Source organism: Clarias gariepinus, chromosome 27 (genome assembly GCF_024256425.1).
Source record: "Clarias gariepinus isolate MV-2021 ecotype Netherlands chromosome 27, CGAR_prim_01v2, whole genome shotgun sequence".
Classification (NCBI taxonomy): domain Eukaryota; kingdom Metazoa; phylum Chordata; class Actinopteri; order Siluriformes; family Clariidae; genus Clarias; species Clarias gariepinus.
This window is the reverse complement of record NC_071126.1, coordinates 10669969-10692312: the sequence shown is the minus strand read 5'-3', so window position 1 is coordinate 10692312 and position 22344 is coordinate 10669969. Positions and strand designations below refer to the sequence as shown.

Genomic DNA, 22344 nt, shown 5'->3' with positions numbered 1-22344 from the left:
AAAATGACGATAAAAGTCGTGATTTCATTGTGGTGTTCTCATTTATCTACAGGAGTCCTATGTATGGAAGATGTATCAGGAGAGGTGCTGGGACTTCTTCCCCGCTGGAGACTGCTTCCGCAAACAATATGAGGACCAGTTGGGCTAGAGGGAACATAACTGCCCTTTACCCCCCATGTTTATAATTAAAAAAAAAACCTAACCTGAACCAGAAATTCAAACTAGTGCATACATGCTGCTGATGATCCTTTCCATTGAAAAGAACGGCTACTGGATATGAAATTAATCACCTATTTAAGACAAAGACATCGAGCCACAAACTGTATCATAAACACACACACAACCACAAATATGGTGCCAAATTTAAACCTGCCAAAACATGACATTTAATCTTTCAAAAACCTTGCTGATCCTTTTGACATTTTCTTGCCTTTTATCTGCTGGTATTTAAGCAAACTGCATAGTGAGCTGAGAGAGCACACATACACCTGAGAAATTATACAAAAAATATCTATATAAAAAAAGCAAAACAAACATAAAAAAAAAGAACATATCACATATAGCTATCAGTGAATGATGCTAGTCAGGACCAGTTGGCCCGCTGTATTTCAAATAATGCTAACAGGAATCTACCAGCTACTTATCATTAATAGCTGAAATATCTGAGTGAAGAATTCCTTAGACATGCTGAGTGAATGAACAAGTATGCACTCCCTTTTCTTGTTATTCAAATAAAGAATGAACATTTATGTCTTAGAATGTACAACGCCTTATAAAACATAAGGCAGAACGTAGATCCATGAGCTCATTAGACTAGTTCAAGTGCCTTATGAAAAAGACTATGCAAAATCTTGTCCCTCCTCATGTGTAGCAAACCTGTATTTTAGGTGAACTTACAAAATGTAGATTAGTTTTGTGGCTTTAAGTAAGGAAGTTTAAAGTAAAATGCACAACTGCTTTTATGTTTTGTTTTCGATTTCTTTTTAATTGCCAATGCTTAGAAGCTTAATATCTTTGCTGGCAGTAAAGGAAATCAATATGACAACCCAAAGCTGAAAACATTAAGATAACATTATTTAACAGAAGCAAGACAAAACTGTAAACCATTACTCTATGTAAAAGCTTTGGTGAATTGTGTTTTGATTGGGAAGAAGACGACAAAAACACAATAAAGAGATCAATGCAATAAATTCTGCCTGTCATTTACTGCACAGATACACAGCTCATAATCCAGACTGCACTGATTCACATCCTACATCAGTAACGACCTCTTTAGTAACACAGCATGTTATTTGCTTTCTCGATTTAATTTGTTCATGGAAGCTAGGAGATAAGGCGTCATCAGGAGGACCTTAGAAACATGTATGTGTATTTGCAATTAGCAGCGGTCTAATTTTTCAGGTCCAGAACTGCATTTCAACACACTCAAGAGCTGCGCTCGCTTGTTTAAGAGATCATACTGTCTAGCCAGTCTTCAAGATCTTCCTCAGTCATCTCCTGCTTCACTGGCTCGGATTTATGCTGCAACTCTTCAGGCTTCTGCTGGTTCCTGCTAGTATCTTCTTTATCTGATTTTGCCTGATTAATCACCTGTTCCTCATTTTCCTCCACCACTGATGCAGCTGAAATGAGGGAACATCATCAAGACAAGTTCACAAATAGTACGGGATATCATTTGTCATGAGTCACTGTAGAAAAAGCATGATGGACTTGGGGTAGTGCAAGCCATTACAACCCTAGAACTGATTATTTTCCAATAATAGCACTTCCCAAAAAGCTATTACATTCATACTACAACAAAGTTGGCAACAATAACAAATTTATTGATTAACGACATGCTTTAATAAATAAATTAATAATACACACATGGTGTACCGAGAGTAGGATTAGGTACTGAACTTCGATATTTTTTATGCTACTGACTGAATTGCTTCAAAACTACTGTGTTTTAAATTTGGATTCAGTGAGCCAATAAGGATGCAGCATGCTAAATACAACAGACAAGGCTCAACTGTGTTGTATTTTGAAAGTCTTAAAAAGTGTGCGCCTCATAGTAGGTATGAACAAGAGTATTAATCCAATTTATTATGCTTGATGATTATGATTATGCTTAAAGAGAACCTGATACAAAATAAGGATTTAATAAATAAAGAGGGGGATCACCAGGGACCACACCACATCTACTTGCCGATTAGATTTATACTGTAATTTTGTTAGTATCATGATTTTATAAATTTACCAACTCGATTTTTTTTGTTACAATTTTAAACATGCGTAAGAAATAATTTGCACGGATTTACCTCCTCAGATGCTAACAAATATGAATTAAAAATAGATAAAAACAAATAGGCTCCACGCCCCCTGCGCCCCTGTATACAGGATAAAGGTTTAGACGATGAATAAGTTAGTGAGTTATGGCAGTCGTCTGGCAATATGAAGCTCCCAAATCAATTATGGCTTTTAAACTCAAATAAGAGTGCCAAATATTTGTCCATTCTGTGTAATACACATTCATATTCACAAAACCATTATAATAAAAGATACTCAGGTGTTTTAATACTCAGTACTGCAAGCATCAACACCTCCTGACCAAAAGATTCAATAATTTAACATTGCTTTGTTATAAACACATTTTGATGCATCAGAATAAGAACTCACCTTTCTCTGAGACAGCTATCACTTCCTCTAAAGGATCTGAAGGTTCTGACTCGGCTAAAGAAAGGCCTGTGACCGGTTTCTGTAGTCCTAGGAGAAGATCCAGCTCCTCATCCGCATTGTCCGTGGGGATGGTCACTGCAGTGTTGCTGTAAGAGCACATGCTAGTGCCCAAAACAGGCTTTACAGGATGAGATCCATGTGTGACTGCCTCTTTACCCGAGTGTGCTGGAGCAGAAGGCTTAAATCCACAGAGTATAGGATCTACTTTGTTCAGTCCTAATGAGGGGAGTTCTACTGGAGTCACTTCCTGAAAAGTGGAGAGAGAAAAAAGCAACTCCGAAATGAGACACTGATTAAATGTTATTGTCATTCTGCAAAAAATGAAACCTGTCATTGTTTTCTAACCTGAACAAGACTGGGCTCCAGGTCAAGCCTCTGGTGCAATGGCAGCTCCTGAAGAGAAACAGCTAAAACTTCCAGGTCCACAAAGAGAGCTGGAACCTGCAACCAGACACCAACAACTTTCACCAGTCACTTTTTAGAACACAACTAAACAAAGAGATCTCAAAAAAAAAAAACAAACAAAAAAAAAAAAACACACAGCTCTAGTACCCATGGTTCCTCTGATAAAAGTAAAAGTAGCACAGGAGTGCCGTTGGCTTTGAAGTGAAAGCTGGATACATTCGCTGTTCCTGTAAGGTGTGTGGGTCAGAGTGCAGCACCAAGCCACCTTGCCACCAACTCACACACACACTCCCTCGAATTACATATCTTTATGGGTTATAAATAAGCTGTTTTTAGCATCTTGCCCAGGAAAAGCTGCCTCCTCCCCACCAGGAATGGCTCATCACTTGTCCAAGAATTTCCACCAGCGTTTTCAGAAAAAATTTAAATTTTCCTGATTTGGAACTAAAGATCGCTACTAGGACACTGGTTCGATTTTGGTTTGATGTCTTGTAAAGTTTTGCATGCTCTACCTGTGGTTAATATGTTTTTTCTCCGGGGTCTCCGGTTTCCTTGCACATCCTAAGATTAAATAGCACTAATATTATTGTCTGATTTATCTCAAAAAGCTATACTGTATTTCTTACAGGTTTCAAATTATTTAAACAAATAATGTTTAAGTATTTTAAATTAAGCATTTAAATGTTATACGTTATGATAAATGTTATATGTTATGATATTTATACCTGTAATATATATTTATATAATGTAAAATTTGTAACTTATTTGCAACTAAATTTGTAAATGTAACTTATGATATTCATTCTTTAAATGTCTGTTCCACCTTTCAGTCTGGTATTGCAGCCAACCACTCATGAAATCAAAAAAAGTAAAAGAAGCAATATTGTGTGTTCGCAGTAGATAAACGGCATTTGTATATCCTGCAAAAGCTGTGCTATATTTTTACGAAATTTTAGGTCATTTAACGGATGTAAGTTTACCTAAATAGGATAAACGTACGAAATTGTAAACCAGAAAACAAACCCATTTAATTAATTAAATTGCATAGCTTAATTTTATATACCTGATAATCAAATTTAAAACGATTACAAATAAAAAACCTGACACAAGCATAACAAACAAACATGAGATACGTACATATTATACAAAGGCTGTATCGAAAGTAATGCAAAGTGGGCAAAACTCTTTTTATTGACTAGAACATGTTTAAATTGCCCATGTTGGTAAGCTTATTTTTTCACTCTAGTCTCCATCACAAGTGATGCATTTGCTCTTATAAATTTGAATACTTCACTTTACTGATAAACGGCAAACATTTTTGGTAAAGGTAATCTGATGTTTTTGTACAGAGAATGCATGTACCTGATTAGTTCCTAGTGAATCCACCTCCCAGTCTTTCTCCTCAGAAAACCTGAACTGTGTGAAGGAGTCGCCTAAAATTGGGGAAAGTAAATACTGATTAAAAATTGATATTTCATTATTAAAGTCGATAAGATAAATCACAGAAAATACACTTAAGCACATATACACACAAACAAAAGTATAGAGTGAGAAGATTGACATCGTATCATGTGGACAAAACAGAACTAAAAAAAAAAAAAAAAAAAAAAAAAAAATGAAAATGGAAAGGAATACTCGTCAGGTTTAAAATGCAGATTATACACACTTTTTTATTAAATAAATGTAATATTGTCACTAGAGGAACACTAGGAATTCTGCAGCCACACATTTCTCATCTTTATTTACAATACAACGCTTGTATGACTTTCATTCTATATATATATATCTAAAAAAAAGCAGTGAGAGATGACAGCAGGGCACAGACCCAGCTGCTGTGTCACACACAGCTGCGTGAGTGAAGAGGAGGATGTGCTGCAGATCTCACTCTGTGTGTGTGCATGCGTCTCAAAAACAGGCTTTCAGCTGCACCTCGCTTGCCAACTGCACTTGGTGATGTTGCTTATAGAGATGCGTAGTGAGAGCAGGGGGTCAAGTGCATGCACTCGCAAGCCTTTGCCTTTTTTAATGTTTTCTAGATTTTAGTAGCATGTTAAGTGGTAAACACAGAACTAATTAATGTCAGTGAAATAGCAAATGAGTGTATTTAAGCAAGCAAGCCAGACCATACAGATTTCCAGCTTTTTAGTGCTTTTGAGAGATTAACTCAAGGTAATGTTAAGTTTTTAAATCAAGTTTTCTCTATGGTGTGATTTTTTGTTTTGTTTTGTTTAGCAATGCATCAAACACATGGAGAAGAATGCTCGACCTTTATAGGCAGTATAATTTTTTAGTCTGTAGCGTCCATTTATTCTTCGGAAAAATAGACAATTATTTACTTTGGGCAATAAATATAAGTATAAAGCGTAGTTAAACTAGAAAAAGGTTAAAAACCCTTGAGATAGCAAACAAATTGGTGTAATGGTCAGGTGTCCACATACTTTTGGCCATATCCTTTCCCTCCCACTCATATATTGTTTTGCTGATTTTAAAAGTGAGATTTGCAATCTTTATTCAAAAGGCAGAGATGAAAAATCAGTAGCTTGATATCTTTTTTACAAGCAATGCAACTCACTGCCAAAACATTTAGCAGCATCTTACTAAATTATTGACTTTTGCACACATCCAGAATGCTACATTAGGAACTTAGCTAGAAGAAGATAATTATAATCAATGTGCCTGTATTAAACATATCTATATAGCAAACTATACCTCACTGTATACTATTACATTCTGTTAGCCACTACTTTTTAGCTTGGTCAGTGTCTGCGCAACCAAAGAATGAGACTGGATATCATGCTACAGATTATATGTGTTTGATTGTATGGCTTATAAATGTATCATTTGTCCAACCATTAGAACACTTTTTTGTAATAGCTCCCCGACAATCCAGGAGCTGTGAACTCTTCACTATTCTCCCTCATCTCGGACATCTGCATGTTAATAGGAGAGGATGAGAGGAAGGTGAGAAGTATCATCAAGCAACACAACCCAGCCAGGACCTATTCACATCACTGCCATCTGGCAAAGGCTAGTCGAGCATCCCAGCTGCCTAATGGACAGTTTCAACCTCCAAGTCATCACATTTCTAAACAGGACTTCCTTTCCCAGTTCACTTCCTGCACGGTCACTTTAAACATGACTTAAACTTTCACTTATTTAGTATGAACTTTTGCACTTGTCTGTTCAGATTAATGTTCCTTTGCATTGTTTAAGGTCGGCAATTTTTAAAGCACCATCAGTATTTTTGTTGTTTTTCCAAATAGCTTGTCTTTTTATAAAAACTTAACATGATCATATCCTGCATGTCCTGCTTACTGGATTTTCCCCATAAAAATAAAGTTGTATCAACAGTATATGTCTATTTAAACAATAACATTTATTTTTATAGCATAGTAAAGGTATTCACCAAAATGCAGTTTAGCTTCTACCAGAAGTGCAAAAAGTATTTGTATATATATATATGTATATTCATTCATCTTCTACACTGCTTATCCTGTGTAGACCCTCTCCCAGGAGGCACAAGGTTGGGTGCACAAGGCTGGGTTTTGGAATTTTGGGAACACCAATTAGCCCAATCTTTGGATTGTGGGAGGAAATTGGAGAACCCGGAGGAATCCCATCAAGCACCGGGAGAACATGCAAAGTTCACACACGCAGACCCGAGGCGTGCATTAAATCTGGACCCTGGAGGTGCAAGGCCAGGGTGCTAACTGCTACATCACCATGCCACATGTAGTAAATGTAGTAAATATAGATAATGCTATTATATGTGGTTAATAGAAAAAAAAAAAAAAATCCAGAATTATACAATTTTGAGATGTTTTACCGGTAATAAGGTGTAAGTGGATTAATGGTGTAGTGTAAGTTTTGCAGTGTGATGGTTGTGAGAAAGAAGCTGGACCTGAATCTGGACCAAATGCTTGAACAAATGCTGCTCTCACGGACAATGTGTCTGAATACCGGAAGTTGAAATGAACGAGTGGAACAGACGTGTTCTAGAAAATATACTGCCTTTAAAATGACTGTTCCTGTTACCAGTGCTTAAGTACAGAGGAAAGCATAATGGGCCATTAACACCGTGGTTGCAACTCATACCAAACATCAACCATATGACATTGTGCCACTGCGTGGGCAGACGAGCACACAGATGCTTTCCAATTATTTTCTTTACTGAGAAAATACAATGCCAGTGTGTGCGTGTGTATTCAGACACACACTTTAACTTAAGTACTGGTGAGTACTGCTGAAAATATCTGCTTATGCAACAAAAATCGTTTTATTTTACCTGCTCAGATTTCAACAATAAATAGAGGTATAATTTCTTCAATGTGCTTAAGCTGATCTATTAAACTTGGTTAAGGCTTGGTTAACATAATGGTCCTTAGTTTTCATCAGTATCTCTAAACAAGGCTTTAACTTTGAGGACACAGAGGCTAAGGGTAGAAAAGTATGTTTTTTAATCTCCCATGTAGTATCTCTAGTCGACTAATTTACTATGGAACCAGCAACATGTTGATAGTGTAATGGCAAAGTGTAGCCTAATATAAGGAAAATAATTCATTTTCTAAAATACAATAAACATTACTCCATAATGTTTAGCTTACAAGACATTACCTGACTTGTTGAGTTATTTTAACACTAATTACACTTATAATCTGTGTATGATTATACATCTCATGTTATAACATATAATATGAGTACAAAATGCTACCAATCAAAAGTTTAGACACACCGTTAATTCCATGGTCATTTTTTCTTTTTCATTTCTTTCTACATTCGAAAACATCCAAAATATGCAATAATCTCCTTTGAACAGTTAATGTTGATATGTTTCTGCTACAAATGCTCTGTAAAGCCTTCAAAATAGCTTGTTATTAGTTATTTACATTTGGCAGACGCTCTTATCCAGAGCGACTTACATTTTTATCTCATTACACATCTGAGCAGTTGCGGGTTAAGGGCCTTGCTCAAGGGCCCAACAGTGGCAACTTGGTGGTTGTGGGGTTTGAACCTGGGATCTTCCGAACCGTAGTCCAATTGAGATTATACATTTTTATATTGAGAAAATGCAACAGGCAAAAAGAGAAGAAAAAAATATCATACAAGCAAAATTATCTACTGAAAAACATTTAACTCAATAAAATAAGATGCTTTACCCAAATAATTATTGATTAAATTGAACAGCTTCCCATAGACTTCAATAAAAAGTCCTATTTGAAAACTTAAGCCCCATGTACAAATACATAGTTTTACCACCTTAAGAAAAAAATGGAAATTTATTTAAAAAAAAAAAAAATTAAAAAAGAATGAAAGAAAAAGATAACATAAGCTTATGTTCAAGCATTTACCAAAACTGTATTAATTATTTAGACATTAAATATTGGCTTCATTAAAAAATAGCAGTTACAATATTTTAGTATTTAGTTTATCATCAGAATGTCTGAGTGGCTGAGTTTCCTACGAGTTTCCATTAAAATCTGTCATTTGTATTTTGTACATTTGTATTGCACCTGTATATTTTCTATTCTTTTCTCAGTACAGAGTATCATTTTAAAGTAAATGTCTACAGTAATAGTACAAACGAGATGCGATTTAATACAGAATAGGCCAATTTATTTAGTAGTGACTCGTGCAGTCAGCACCTGGGGAAACTTCTTCCTCGTCTAATCTGGGAAAGAGTGTTGTTGTTGAACTTGCTGAGCTGTAGCCATTTTAAAGAAACCTGATTTATGTGATGGAAGGTCCAGCTGGTGAAGCAGACAGAATCAGGGCCACAGCCCGCTGCCTGAGGGTCAAAAACCTGAGAGGAAGCTGCTCTCCCACAGGCACACTGTCATCTGCAATCATTCACAGTACTTTCTCCTCGCTGCAGCACACATGGATGCTCAGACATCTCAAAGTTTAGCCAGCCGTGAAACAAGGTTAGGCATGGCATAGAAGGAAGGCTGAATTAGTGACACCCAGGCTACCCCGCCCAGATAAGGACTGATTATTGCCCGATTTAAAGAACATATCGTGTGCGGATAGACAGTATAATGCAAGTATAAGTCAGAAATCCTCTAGATGAGAATTTAGACAAGCACAATGAAATTAACTCAACTAAACTCCTACTTAAGTAAGGATCTTAGACTCTATGACCTGAAGTAAGATGATAGTTGAATGGTGTTTCAGACTGTACACATGTTCGTTAAGTTCCACGCACATACACACCTGTGCTTCTATGGAAAAAAATGCAAAATGCTAGAAATGAAGCCACAGATTGTGCAGTCCCTTTCTTTGTGTGGCTTCTGACAACCTTGATCATTACCCACCCATGTATTTTCATTGTCTGTTAATTGTGCTCTTGTAATCTTAATTTCCCTTCATTGATCTGCTCAAGGTTTTGCTTTGATGCTCAATGATGAAGCAAATTACAGTGATGAGCCAGAGAAAAAAAGGACCCTTTAATAGAAAAAAAGCCCACACTCCTACAAAGTAAGAGGGGTGGCGTATGGCGTGGAGGAGAAATTTTTCATCTTTCTATATTTTCCATACTTATCCATATATCTTTACCTGATGAAATAAAAATAGTTTACATCAGATTATTTTAAGAAACATGGTTACTGGAATTAAAGCTGTAATGTGATAACATCTCTTTATATGCTGATATCTATGACTTGTATGGTTAGTTCTGGAGAAAGAAAAGTTAAATTTGTACTAAATACATTGTAACTTTTAAAGATATCAATTTTAGCTGAACTTTAGAATGCATTTTTGTATGGAACGAGGATTGTGGAAGTTGGCCCTGATAACTTACCACTTTACTTGCGTTCTGGGTAATAACCTTTACCATCGGTGTGCAGAGAAATATCTTGTTTATCAAGGTAATAAAGAAGAAATATTGGCAATAAAAATGATCAGTAACAATCATTTATGCATCCGTTACAACCCTATTAAAAGCACAAGCTGGGGCAGTTTACCCACACAGTAAAGCAACATTCAAGTAGGTGTCTTTATTCACAAACTCGTGTTCATTCTAACCACTATTTTTCAGTCTGCTGTATATGCATCATGGTGTAAAATCAATGCTTATTACAATGCCCTCATAAAGTTCCATCAGGTAGTCATGTCTCTCTCTGCATGCTCTAAATTAAACTAAATGTTTTTATTATACGTGACCTTCTTTGAATTTTTCTTTGTCTAGACGCACATTTCCCAAACTTTTTTCTAGGAACCCACTTTTCAAACATGATAAACCATCATGACCCAATTCACAATAAGCAGTATTTATAAATCCTAATAACAGATGCATAAATTATTGTTACTGATCAGTTTTATTGCCAATATCTCTTCTTTATTACCTTGGTAAACCAACCATTTCTGAGATTTATTAAATAAATCAAAACAGCATATGCCTTGTTACTAAAAAACATGTTAATTGTCAAAGTAAACAATAAAACTAGATTTTAGAAATGCTATGAAATAAATGCATTTATAGGTTTTTATTATTTTATTTTTTTTGTTATTTCCTCTACTTTTTCTCCAATTGTAGGCAGAATTATAAGCCTTGGCAGTGGTACAGTAGAACCTGACTAGCTCCACTGTGTGACTGAAAGGTGTACTGCAGACATAAAATCCCCTGTGGCCCACCTGTTGATCACAATCCAGTGAATGTCTTATTGATAAACAGGCATCTGCAGACTTGCTAAGATGAAGAACAAGGAATATTTAATGTAAAGGCATAAAAAACAAATACAAATACAGCAAAAATACAAACTTTTTTTCACCATTACCAACAACAAATAAGGTGTCATCAAGTAAAGCAAACAACTAAGGTGATTTGAAATTACTTAAACTGGGTTAAGAACCCTTCAACCTGAAAGTATAGTGCTGAACCTTCATCATAAAAAAATCATGAAAGGAGATCACTTAAACATTTGGTAAAGTTGCATGGTTGAAATCTCAACATTAAAGACTATTGCTATGTTTAATAGTGAAAGTAAGAGCATTTCCAAACACACAGAGTGTAATAAGAACCTAGAGGATTGGGACTAAACAGCTGTGCGTCCATAAGTAAGTCACTTGTAGTCAGAATAATCAGAAATAAAGCTTCAATTTGCTAGGGAGCATAAAGATTGGAGACTTTGGAGCAATTGAAAAGGTCATGTGGCTTGGTGAGTTCAGACTGGCTGGTGCACCAGGATAAGGAGAGAAGGGCATGAAGAGATGTACCCATCATGCATAGTGGCCACTGTACAAGCGTCATCACATCTTTGGAGTTTTCCCTGATAACACGGGCATATTCCAGGACCCAAATTGTGAAAGAGTGGTTTTGGGAACATGAGAAATCATTTTCACACATGAACTGGACAACATTGTGTACTGTAATGAAAGCTTAAAGTGACTGAAAAAATTCTTAGAGTGTGTGACTTTTTTTTTGGCCAGGCAGTGTATTGTGGTGTGACAGAAGCAAATAAATATTTATCTAAGTAAATTTTGCTGAGATTTGTGAATAATGGAAATGTAGGCTGGTCAGGATCTGGTCCTGATTGCAACACTTTCGCACCCATCAATCAGTTTTGTCAACAGTCTCTCCTCCTCCTCCTCCAGCAGCTACATCACAATGACTATCCTAAACGATGATGAACAGCCCAGCCCCTGTGGGAATGATCTTCTCTCTGCCAGTCAGTGACATATGTGTATTACACACATATACGCGCACAGATGAACTGCGCAGAGGCTACAGCAGCAGCAGCTGAGCACCTGATCCTCTCTCTCCACTTCCAACGAGCATCTGCTCCAACCCCTTAAAACATCATCTTTACTCTCCTGCTGCCTAAAGAGACCTTCATATTTTGTCTCCTCATTAATGTTTGTGTTTGAGCACCTAAATGCATTTTTTTTCCCCAAAGGATGAAACCTTTAATTTGTACAAAAAAAGGATATGCTGCTAAAAGAAGTGAGCACTTTGGTGGACTTTCAAGATGAAGATGGCGTGAGATCAATAGAGAGATGGACAGACTGACAGTGTAACTGGACACAAACAATAGTAAGTACAGTGAGTAAACAAACAAGTTTCTCTTTAGCAGGTTTTGAAGGGTGTGCTTTGTAAGAGGTTCTTAAAAGGCTTGAGATATAAATATTGCTTTTACACAAATTCATGGGAGAAAGTCTGGTGTAATCAAATAGACACAAGACAGACACTAAAATTCTAGATCGTAAAATTTCAGTTTAAAGGACACACTGTACAGAGTTAGGACACACTGTACAAGAAGGGTTTATTGGAAAAGGAGGTTAATTAGTTAATGTCACATTATACATATATATTTTTACAATGATATTGACAACAACTTGTATTTGAAATATTTATATATTTCCGTTTAAAAGGTTCAGAATTGTTTGATACTTGATATGCCCACTTAACTCTGTAATGGCAGCATGCACTCGAGGGGGAATGAACTTGGATTTGTACAAAACCTTATGATGTATTTTAGATCTGATCCATCAAGTGTCGTCTGAATACATGTTGCAAAAAAAGAGATTATGCATGAGAAAAACTAAGATCTTTTGTAGAAAGCAGGCAACATGGCCAGTTTTACAAATTTGCCTAAAAATAGTGCAGAATATAAATATGCAATACTGAAGATTTTGAAAATGTGCTTTCTTTGTTTTTTAAATTCCAAAACTTGCTGCTTAAACTTATGGTCTTAAAAGTTTGAACCCGACAGTATATGTTTGACCCAAGGAAAATCTTGGAGACAATTGTTAAACAAAACTACAACTTTAACAGAAATTCTTTTTGTGGTTTTTACTATCTACAAAACTGACAATTTAAGCTTTCATGCAAATGCTAAATAAAGCAGCTTTCCAATAATTAATACATGGATAAAACATAATAGATGTGTATTATTTAAATACATAATTACTAAACCTTACCTACATAACCATTAATTACTTAACCCATCCAACCGAAAATATATTACAGATCATATAAGTCTGATTCAGGTTGATATTATCCTGTGGAGACGCATCCTCAGAAAGCCACATTCAGCAGTGAAAGGTGTGTGGGTGTCATCCCTGTTTGGAGGTACTAAATAGCCAAAGCCATTAAGCAAACCATTGTCCTGAGCACACTACCCCTAGCAACAAGGCAGCATTAAGTCTGCACAGCTTGGATAACAATGCTGAAATGCAAACTCCCCTAAAGAGAGAATGCAATTTTATATTTCTAACCTCAACTATGATCAAGGAAGCAATGATGGGTTCAAAATCGACTTTTAATTCCCCCTCGGAGGGGCACATCTTAAATGGTGTTACTTGCATCATAAATCCCGCTGTGTGGTGACACCATTTAATTAAGGAGCTACTGATAGAATCACAGAGGAGCATTTCCTGGTAAACGGGCTGATTGTGCTCTGTGAAAAGATCACCATGTCTCCACCCAACAAATGTTCCATTCCACAAGAGAATGCCATCAGCAGTGTAGACCAATTCAGAATGATTTAAAATGATTTAAAAGTAAAAAACAAATGGGTTATAAATACAGCCTATTGTATAGGAAGACACAGACTGACTATAATAGAATCCTTTAAAAACAGTATTATGATGAATTCAAATAAAGTATTTAAAGTCCTCTTAAGGCTAAGGGGGTACATAAAATAGAACTTAAAATGAACATCAAAGTAGAAGAGTCAAGCTTTTTAGTTAGTGTAAATTGACATCTAGAATTTCTAGTTTTTGTTACCCCTATTCTTCATCAACAGCAGCCTGTAGGTACATATGTGGATCGCCATGGGCACAAACCAGATCTAATTAGAGCAGCACCGAGGCGTTGACGCAATAGATTATGTTGATTACAAAAATAGGTACTATTAAAATCTGACATTTGGTAATTCTTTGCGTTCTTTGATAAAACCCCTAATAAAATGGTGCTCTGTACATTGTGTTGAAATGAAATAACTCATGCGCAGACACACACACGCGAGCATCTCAAAAGAAAGTACACTGGTTCTCTAAATAGGTTTCTGGCTAAAAATTCATATATACATTGGAAGGTATGTATTTTAAGAAACTACTAGAAATCACAGTCAGAAGACAATCAACGGTCTAGTTAACATATTTGAGTGCTATTTATTCGGACTTGTCTGGATCCTGTAAGAATACAATACTTTTACATCCCATTGAGCAGTATTTTCGTAGAGGATGAGACGTGTACACACCGCTGTCAAAGCAAAAAAGGTCAAATATTGGCCAGTTGTCACAGTTAGCTAAACTATAGCTGACTTTGCCTGTTGTGTGTGGCTCCGAAGAATTTCAGTGGGATAAGAAAAAAATCAAGAAAGTGTTCATCACTGGAACCTTGCAAGCTTACACAGCTGTGTGTGTGGGGAGGTCTCATTAGCTTTCTTAAAGGGTTATACTTCAACACAATATCTTACAGGTATACGGTAGCAGTAGAATACAATACACCCCTTGCCCTATTTCCAGGTCTTATTCACATCATAAAAGAAACATGTACTGTATGTATGTGAGATATATTAATATTGTAACACTTCTTGTACTTTAGATTATGCAAAAAACCCTTGAGTATGGAATCAGTCATAACATTAAAACAACTGTGAGGTGATATGAACAACATTGCTTGTTTTTTTACAATGGCAACTGTTAAGGAGTGGAATATATTATGCAGCAAATAAGCAGTCTGTTTTTGGAGTTTATGTGTTGAAGGCAGGTAAAATGGACATGTGGAGTAAGGATCTGAGAGACTGTGTAAGAGCATCCCCAAAATGCTAGGTCTTATGGAGTGTTCGATATGCATTGGTTGCTACATTACCTACCAAAAGTAGTCCAAGAAAGGACAATTGGTAGTCTGGCAACAAACAGAATAAGCACCCAAGAGCTACTGTATCACAAACTGCTGAAAAAGTTGCTGGGGGAAAGAAAGCTCCTATGCTGGGAGCACATTCACAGCTTCAGAGGTCTTGTGGAGTCCATGCCTCATCAAGGCAGAGTTGTTTTGGTGGCACAAGTGAGGCATGCACAATATTAGGCAGTTGGTTTTAATAGTTCTAAGCATTCATTATGATCGCTGTACCAAACCATGTTGTGTAATGTCTCATGATAATAAAAAGCAAAAAATACTGCTGCTCTGCTCCAAACGCTAAATTAACTCTGAATGAATTTTATATTATCAACCAGCCTTAGTTTGCTAAGTTTCCAGATGTTGTATAAACTGAACAGTTTGCTATTTCGCCCTGCAGTCTCTTCACGCAACATAAATTCAATACATACTGTAGTCTGCCTTTTACAGCCTGGTTTACATAGATATACTGTACAACTTAGAAAAAAACTACAAAAAGTTTTACAGCATGAATTAGCATTGTCTAAATATATACCGCAGGATTCCATTTTAAATTGAACTTAACACATTCTACAGTATAACAAACAATCACTGGAACACAACACGTATCCATGGTTCATTCAGAATCCCTGCAGAATATAGTGTTAAAAAACAACAACTGTGTAATAGAATGTAAAAGAAAAAAGAAAATACATTTCAAATGTCTAAAAAAACTGATTTAGCTTTTTGTAATGTGCAGGGCTGCCAGGTATCAGCAAGAATTTATGGTAATTATGTAGAAATTATGTTCTACACCTGAAAAATTACACATTAAAAAAAGGCCTGGAAGTCACCCAAATATTTTAGGGACTTAAAAAAAGTAAGTAATTCTTTTTCTTAGTCTTTCTGCAACTTTGCTTTAAAACTAGACAAATTTCCTAATAAAAAAACCCCTAAAGAAATTATGAGTCTCAACTGGGCCCTTAAATCAGTCTAACACTCAAAGGTTTTTTTTAAAAACTGTGTTTGAATGATCTCCAATCTGCAGCTACAAACTTCCCAATTACTTGCCAGTTGCTTTAACTCAGTGTAAATCAGTAGGAAAATGCTGTGTAAATGCCTTCCTATACACTGAAGACAATTGGGTTTGAGATCCAAATATGTATATGAATTGACAGATCAGAATTACAGCTTTCGTTTCCTAATATAGTACATCTAAACATTGATTACTTTGGTGGAAGAATGCTTTATAGATGGCCTATCTGTTGATATTTGTCCCTTGCTTGCAAAAACTGCTGAGGATTCAACATCACCGAACTGCTGCATTGCTCTTCTGTGATGCTTTGATATATCTTTAGGTAAGACGTTCCTCTCTTCAGGAGGTGGAATGCATGCTTGGGTGGTTTAAGGTCTGGTGATTGACTTACCCGTGGTTGTGCTATAATGTGTGCTGGATGTGTATTTGGTCACTGTCTTGGTACATGATGAAGTTCCTCCCAATCTTTTTTTTATTTTTTTATTAGCAGACAATGTTTCTATAGACATTTGTTTGGATGTTACCATCATGAATTATATCGTCTATAAAGATTAGTGAGCTTGTTCCATAAGCAGTCACGCAAGCCCAAGCCACTATTGTCACTGTGCTACATTCACAAAGCATTTATATCACTTAGGTGAAGGTCAATTTGATGCATAACTTTTCTTTGAGAATTTGAACCTGGCATCTTGATTTTCATTGTGGACAGCAATATCACTTTCACCCCTACCCTAAGAAGGTTCCAAGTCATGCTGTTGTTTGGATTTTTCTTCAAAGCCCTTACAGACATTGTTTTCCTTGAACAAAATGATCTGTATCAGGTTGTTAGTACACAGTGGAACCTTGGATTACGAGCATAATTCGATTCGGAAGCGGGCCCATATTCCAAAGCACTCATAAACCAAATCGACCACTCTTAAACCGCGTTACTCGCAATCCGAGGTTTCACAGTACTAAGTACTAACACAAGTACTTACCTTGAATATCCTTTCTTTTTAAGGATATTCACATTTTTGTACTGGCTATACCCAATACCAACTGTCCTGATTGATTTTTTCTCTTTTGTCAAATTTAAAAGATTTTTTTTTCCTTTCACAGACAGCTCTCTGGTCTTTATGTTCAGAGGTATAACCCAGGGCTCAAACCAAAAACAGACATTCAGACCTATTAACTGTTTAAATGATTATTTTAATTGGGGCACATTGGGGCAACAAGAAACATCTGTCTATCATGTGTTAAAAACGGATGAATTCAAATAAGGTTCCATTATCTAAGCTTAACCATATCTAGAACATACAATATATAGAAAACAAAAGCTGACATTCTAATCTATACATTAATATTCAATTTTTTGATTTCAAACATTTATCCCAAAATGATTTTTTTTTCTTGAGAGGACACATTCCCTTTCCTGACTCAATTCTATCCACCACTCCCACAGCAAACACTAAAGCCACTTTCCTGATACAAAACAACTAACAAAGCCCCCAATCACGGTCAGGCAGTCCTGCGAAAACACACTGTTGTGCAGGAAATGACCAGAGCGCTTGTGTCCAATTCCTGATTTCAGTTGCCATAGATAATGCCAACAAATTACACCCACATTCAATTAATCAGACTGCACTAAATAAAGTGGTGGTTTCACAGCACAGGAGGTGACTAATTGTTCCTGTGGGCAAAACAAACACAGTCGAATAATAGGAATAAGAAGCACACTGTGTTTCTGTGGGTAGAAAATCGCAAATAAATAAAGAGGTTTCTCTCAGCATGCAGTTAAATAAAAATTGTAACAAGTACCTGAGTGACAAAACAGTTTGAGTCCAAGATGGGAATATTGATTAGATGAGCTTAACTTTACTGTCGTTGTGATATGACAATAAGTTAAGCTAATCTAATCAACATTCTCAATATCATCATTGTGAATAAAATGCAGTGTGAAGAGAAATATGTCATTAATCTGTATTGACAAAATGAGAGTTTAATTAGATTAAAAGGGTCCTGATTTGTTCACATGCCAATAGACTCTAGGGGAACAGTTAGATCTGGAAGTTTTTAAAATGTTTACAATTGTTTGTTCCGACCAAGTAAAGTGAATGGGCATTTCATTAGTGCTGATATACTATAGAGTATAGCAACACTGGGATGTTTAACTATATGCATCATAGCTTCACGTGTTCTAATTAATCAATAATTACACAAGAATGAGTTATGTATGGCTGCATATAGCACATCCTTTTAATCTTTTAAGTTTCTCTTGAGATTTCGACATAAAAAAAACAACAACTGCATTTTTTAGAGTTAAATCCCAAATAGCGTTAAATGGAAAACTAGTGCACAAGCCAATGTTTTATAATAATCATTATATTAGCTTAACGCTAATAAGCTTATTATTTGTGTTGCTTAGCAACAGTCAAGTACAGGTCAATTGTAATAACGGATTCACTTTGATCATGAAGTTTTCTACTGTTGCCTCTGGTTGGCTCAACACAGTTTTGTTACAGTTCTATTACTTGACAAACAATTGAATATGTAGAATAATTCTCATTACCATTTAAAACTATTCCATTGTACTCAAGCAGAACATATGGCCAGGGGTAGCTTAGTGGTTAAGGCATTGGACTACGATTCGGAAGATCCCAGGTTCAAACCCCACAACCACCAAGTTGCCACTGTTGGGCCCTTGAGAAAGGCCCTTAACCCTCAAATGCTCAGATGTATAATGAGATAAAAATGTAAGTCGCTCTGGATAAGATGTCTAAATGTCAATGTCAACATATTGCTTTATAGCAGTGCAAATACTGCAGCGCTTAAACAAGCTATAAACTACAGCTAGCAGAAAGTCCACAAGAGGGAGTTCAACACCACTGCAGCAAAACCAACAGATTAAGGTAGCAGATTGAGGAAATGAGAGGCAAATTAAGCGCAGGAAAAAAAAAAAAAAAAAAACTTGAGAGAAAGCAGAACAAAAGAAGCTTGTTTTGCTATTTTAATAATAGGAAACCACATAATTAAAACAGATAACAATACACAAGTTATGCAAAGTATTAGTATTATTAAGTAGTTAATTAAATAATCAGTAAAAACAACAGTAAACCACCACAACATAACTATACATTATAAAAGCGGGAACCAAACATTGTAAAAATAATAATAAAATCCCAGTCACAATAAATCAACTCAAATATTCAGGAGGAAAAGATAGTGTGTTCTAAACAGGTATGTATACAGATATCACTAGAAGCCACACTTATCATTTGTTTGCTTGTTTTTCTCAAGAAGGCCTATATGGCATTTGAATAGGACCAGACCTGTGTATCAGTTGCATGAGCAGGTTTTTGATTTCAGGCATGAGTGTGCTGTCAATTACAAAGCTTGTGAGGCAAAGACAGACAAAAGGAGTGGTTTAAACCGAGCTACAAGTCAACTAAATTCCCTACAAAATATCACAGTCAGGTACTAACACAAACCCTACCCTCATGAGTAGGATTTAAAAGGCACTCGAGTAATGAAGCTGAGGCCAAAAAACTGTCAGATTCACAGACCATGCGGAAACACACTTGACCTTATCTCTGGGAAGTTATGGCACATGGTGAGATACACACTGGCTGTGGTGCCAACCCATTGCAGGGCACAGGTACGCACTATGAAATCATAAAATAAACGTGTGTAACAAAGTTTGTAATCAAATAAATAAATGCAACAAAATAAGAAAAACAGGGTGACTAAGACTTTTACACACTAACATAGCTTATAAAACATACAGTGGGGCAAAAAAGTATTTAGTGAGCCATCATCATAGGTATACCTCTATTATGAGACACAAAATAAGAAAAAAAAATCCAGAAAAATTACATTGTAGGATTTAAAAAAATTTTATTTGCAAATGATGGTGAAAAATAAGTATTTGGTCAATACCGTTAAAATTCTTATTTTGTCTCTCATAGTTGAGGTATACCTATGATGAAAATTACAGGCACCTCTCATCTTTTTAAGTAGGAGAACTTGCAAAATTGGTGGCTGACTAAAGACTCTTTTGTATTGAACAAACACCTTTCAAGATAATGTCATACTCATGGTATAATGTTGACAGAAAACATTAAATGTTTTTAAATAATCCAGTTATAATATGTACTCTGAAATTCAGACATCGTCTTTAGATTATTCATTATTGATGCGCATGTATAATTGTAGAGTGTATAATTTTATGTTACAGAAAGACTTGTGGCAAAATATCAGCAGTCGTATTTTATCTTTGTCATATTCACTCTTCAGAACACTTCCAAATGACATCCAGCTGTGCACCAAAAATGAAAGCTTGCCTAGGGGTGTTTCTTTTAAAGACTCACAGACCACAGCAGGGTCGGATGACTGAAATAATTCTAAACTGGCGGTATGCTTATACCCCCGTGTGAGAGCATTATCTGAGATGTGGCTGCACAGCAGAACACTCATTTTATACTGATGAGCAAAGTGAAAGCAGAGCTCCTACCTGCGGAACTGAGGAGGACGTGATAGTCTGTTCCTCTCTGCACAGGGACATCGTCATTCACCTCATCTTTCTCTGATTCCGCATAACGATCCCAGTTGGACTCCAGCTTTCTTCTTGAATAGACTGCTGGCATCTCTTCTTCATTGTTTTCTTTATCATCCTGTTCATCTTGACCCTTAAAAAATACATTTCATATAAACCATTAACTGTACTGTAGCAAGATGGGGTGTTTTACTAAATAAGTTTTTTAATTATAAATCTTATTTAATTATGTGTGGGTCAGTCTAGTGGTGCAGTTAGAAGCAATGTCACCTCATAAAGTTAGGGTTATGTAATGGTTCTGCACTTTTTTTCTGAATTCTCGAGTTTCTTCCTACAACCCATAAAAATCCTGGTAGGTCGACTTGCAATAAGGGTGGGTGATATGACAAAAAAGTTATATCACGATGCTTAAATTAAATTTCTAAAAACACAATATTGAGCAATGTGTTAGGTGTGCTTACAAAATGTCAGCAAAACAGTAGTTTTTGCATTTGGTATTGCGTACAACAATGGCAAAATATGTTTTTGAAATTTCAAAAAAGAAATTACATTTAACAGGTTTACACACTGCACACATTTTAATATTAAATCAACTGCATATATACAGTAGATGATATATATTAAATAATTACCCATAACTCCTTTACATTGCTAAAAGCCATAGTTTAAATAACTAAGTTGTGTATTTTGTCAAAATAAAACCAACTTACAGTACCAGTCAAAGGTTTGGATTTATTTTTAACATCCTAAAACAATACTGGATTTTCCCGAAACTATAAAATAACACATGGCATTACATAATTCAGTAACTACTACTACAACAACAACAACTGTCAGTTGTTTATTTGAGACATAAAGCTTTTCTTAAACTGTTCTTGCAAGAACAGAATTGTCATGTGCATTTGCAAAACCCATCAAGCACTATGATGAAACTGGGCCTCATGGAGACATTCCCAGAATAGCAAGACCAAGACTTACCTCTGCTGAGGAGAAGTTTATTTAAATCACCAATTAACTGCACCTCAGATTAGAGCGTTATAAAGGCTTTCCACAGCATAAGTAGCAGACATGTATCAAAACTGTTCAGTGGAGATTATTGCATATTTTGCATGCATTCAGTATTATTTTACAATGTAGAAAAAACATTTAAATCAAGAAAGACCATGAAGTCAGACGAACTTTTGTGTGGTAGTGCAAGTCGTTAAAAATACGACTTATAATTTTATATAAATAAATTGAATTTAATTTAAATGATGTAGTTGTTGGTACGAGGTAGGATCATTTAAACTAACATGAAATCAGCTGACTGCAAGAATGTACTAAATTTTCAGATTATCCCAACCAATGGAGTTTTTATATATTCCCCCTGATAGCACAGGCATACTTCAGGACTCAGACTGTCAGACTGGTTCTGGGAGCATGAGGAGTCGTTTTAAACTGGACACCACACACACTGTGTAATGGAATTAAAGCTAAAGGCGGTGGAGATAAACTTACTGAGTGTTTATGTGTTGTACATTAGACTGGTTTGGAGCTGATGTTTATTACTCTACATGTTGCACTATAATAATAAAAACAAAGTCAACCAGAAGAGTTACTCGAAACTTTGAGCCATGGCTACACAGTCACTCACTCGGCGATAAAAGTCTGTAGCGCCATCCTGGGGAAGCCCGCGGCCTCTTCCGCGATAATGGTCCCGTTTCCCTCTCCCGCGGTGATAGCTGCCTCTCCCGCGCCCCCTCCGCTCTCCGGTACTCCCAGTGTCACTACCGCCAGCACCGCCGCCTCTTCTCCACTGACCACCGCGGCCCCTGTTCGGTCTGCCCTCCATCACTG

The 22344-nt window shown here is 36.1% G+C and overlaps 2 protein-coding genes across 2 annotated transcripts in view; one reads left to right on the top strand and one right to left on the bottom strand.

Moving 5' to 3' along the window:
- Window positions 1-1190, top strand: part of ryr3 (ryanodine receptor 3) — a 77459-nt gene extending 76269 nt beyond the window's left edge. The window contains exon 101 of the mRNA XM_053489187.1: window positions 53-1190. Within this exon, the coding sequence (XP_053345162.1) occupies window positions 53-148 (96 nt within the window). The 3' untranslated portion in view covers window positions 149-1190. The remainder of the gene's footprint in view (window positions 1-52) is intronic.
- aven (apoptosis, caspase activation inhibitor) lies at window positions 1155-22344 on the bottom strand. The gene is made up of 6 exons (XM_053489189.1): window positions 22142-22344; window positions 20467-20641; window positions 4486-4556; window positions 3064-3159; window positions 2659-2965; window positions 1155-1622 (listed from the first exon to the last, which is right to left on the bottom strand). The coding sequence occupies exons 1-6, from the start codon at window positions 22337-22339 to the stop codon at window positions 1447-1449; spliced, it is 1023 nt and encodes a 340-aa protein (XP_053345164.1). The 5' UTR covers window positions 22340-22344; the 3' UTR covers window positions 1155-1446.

Coding starts and splice junctions, on each gene's coding strand:
- aven (XM_053489189.1), bottom strand. CDS start 22,339: ATGGAGGGCAGACCGAACAGGGGCCGCGGTGGTCAGTGGAGAAGAGGC. Junction 20,642..22,141: donor CTACAGACTTTTATCGCCGA/GTGAGTGACTGT, acceptor GTATTTTTTAAG/GGTCAAGATGAACAGGATGA. Junction 4,557..20,466: donor CGTCCTCCTCAGTTCCGCAG/GTAGGAGCTCTG, acceptor CCCCAATTTTAG/GCGACTCCTTCACACAGTTC.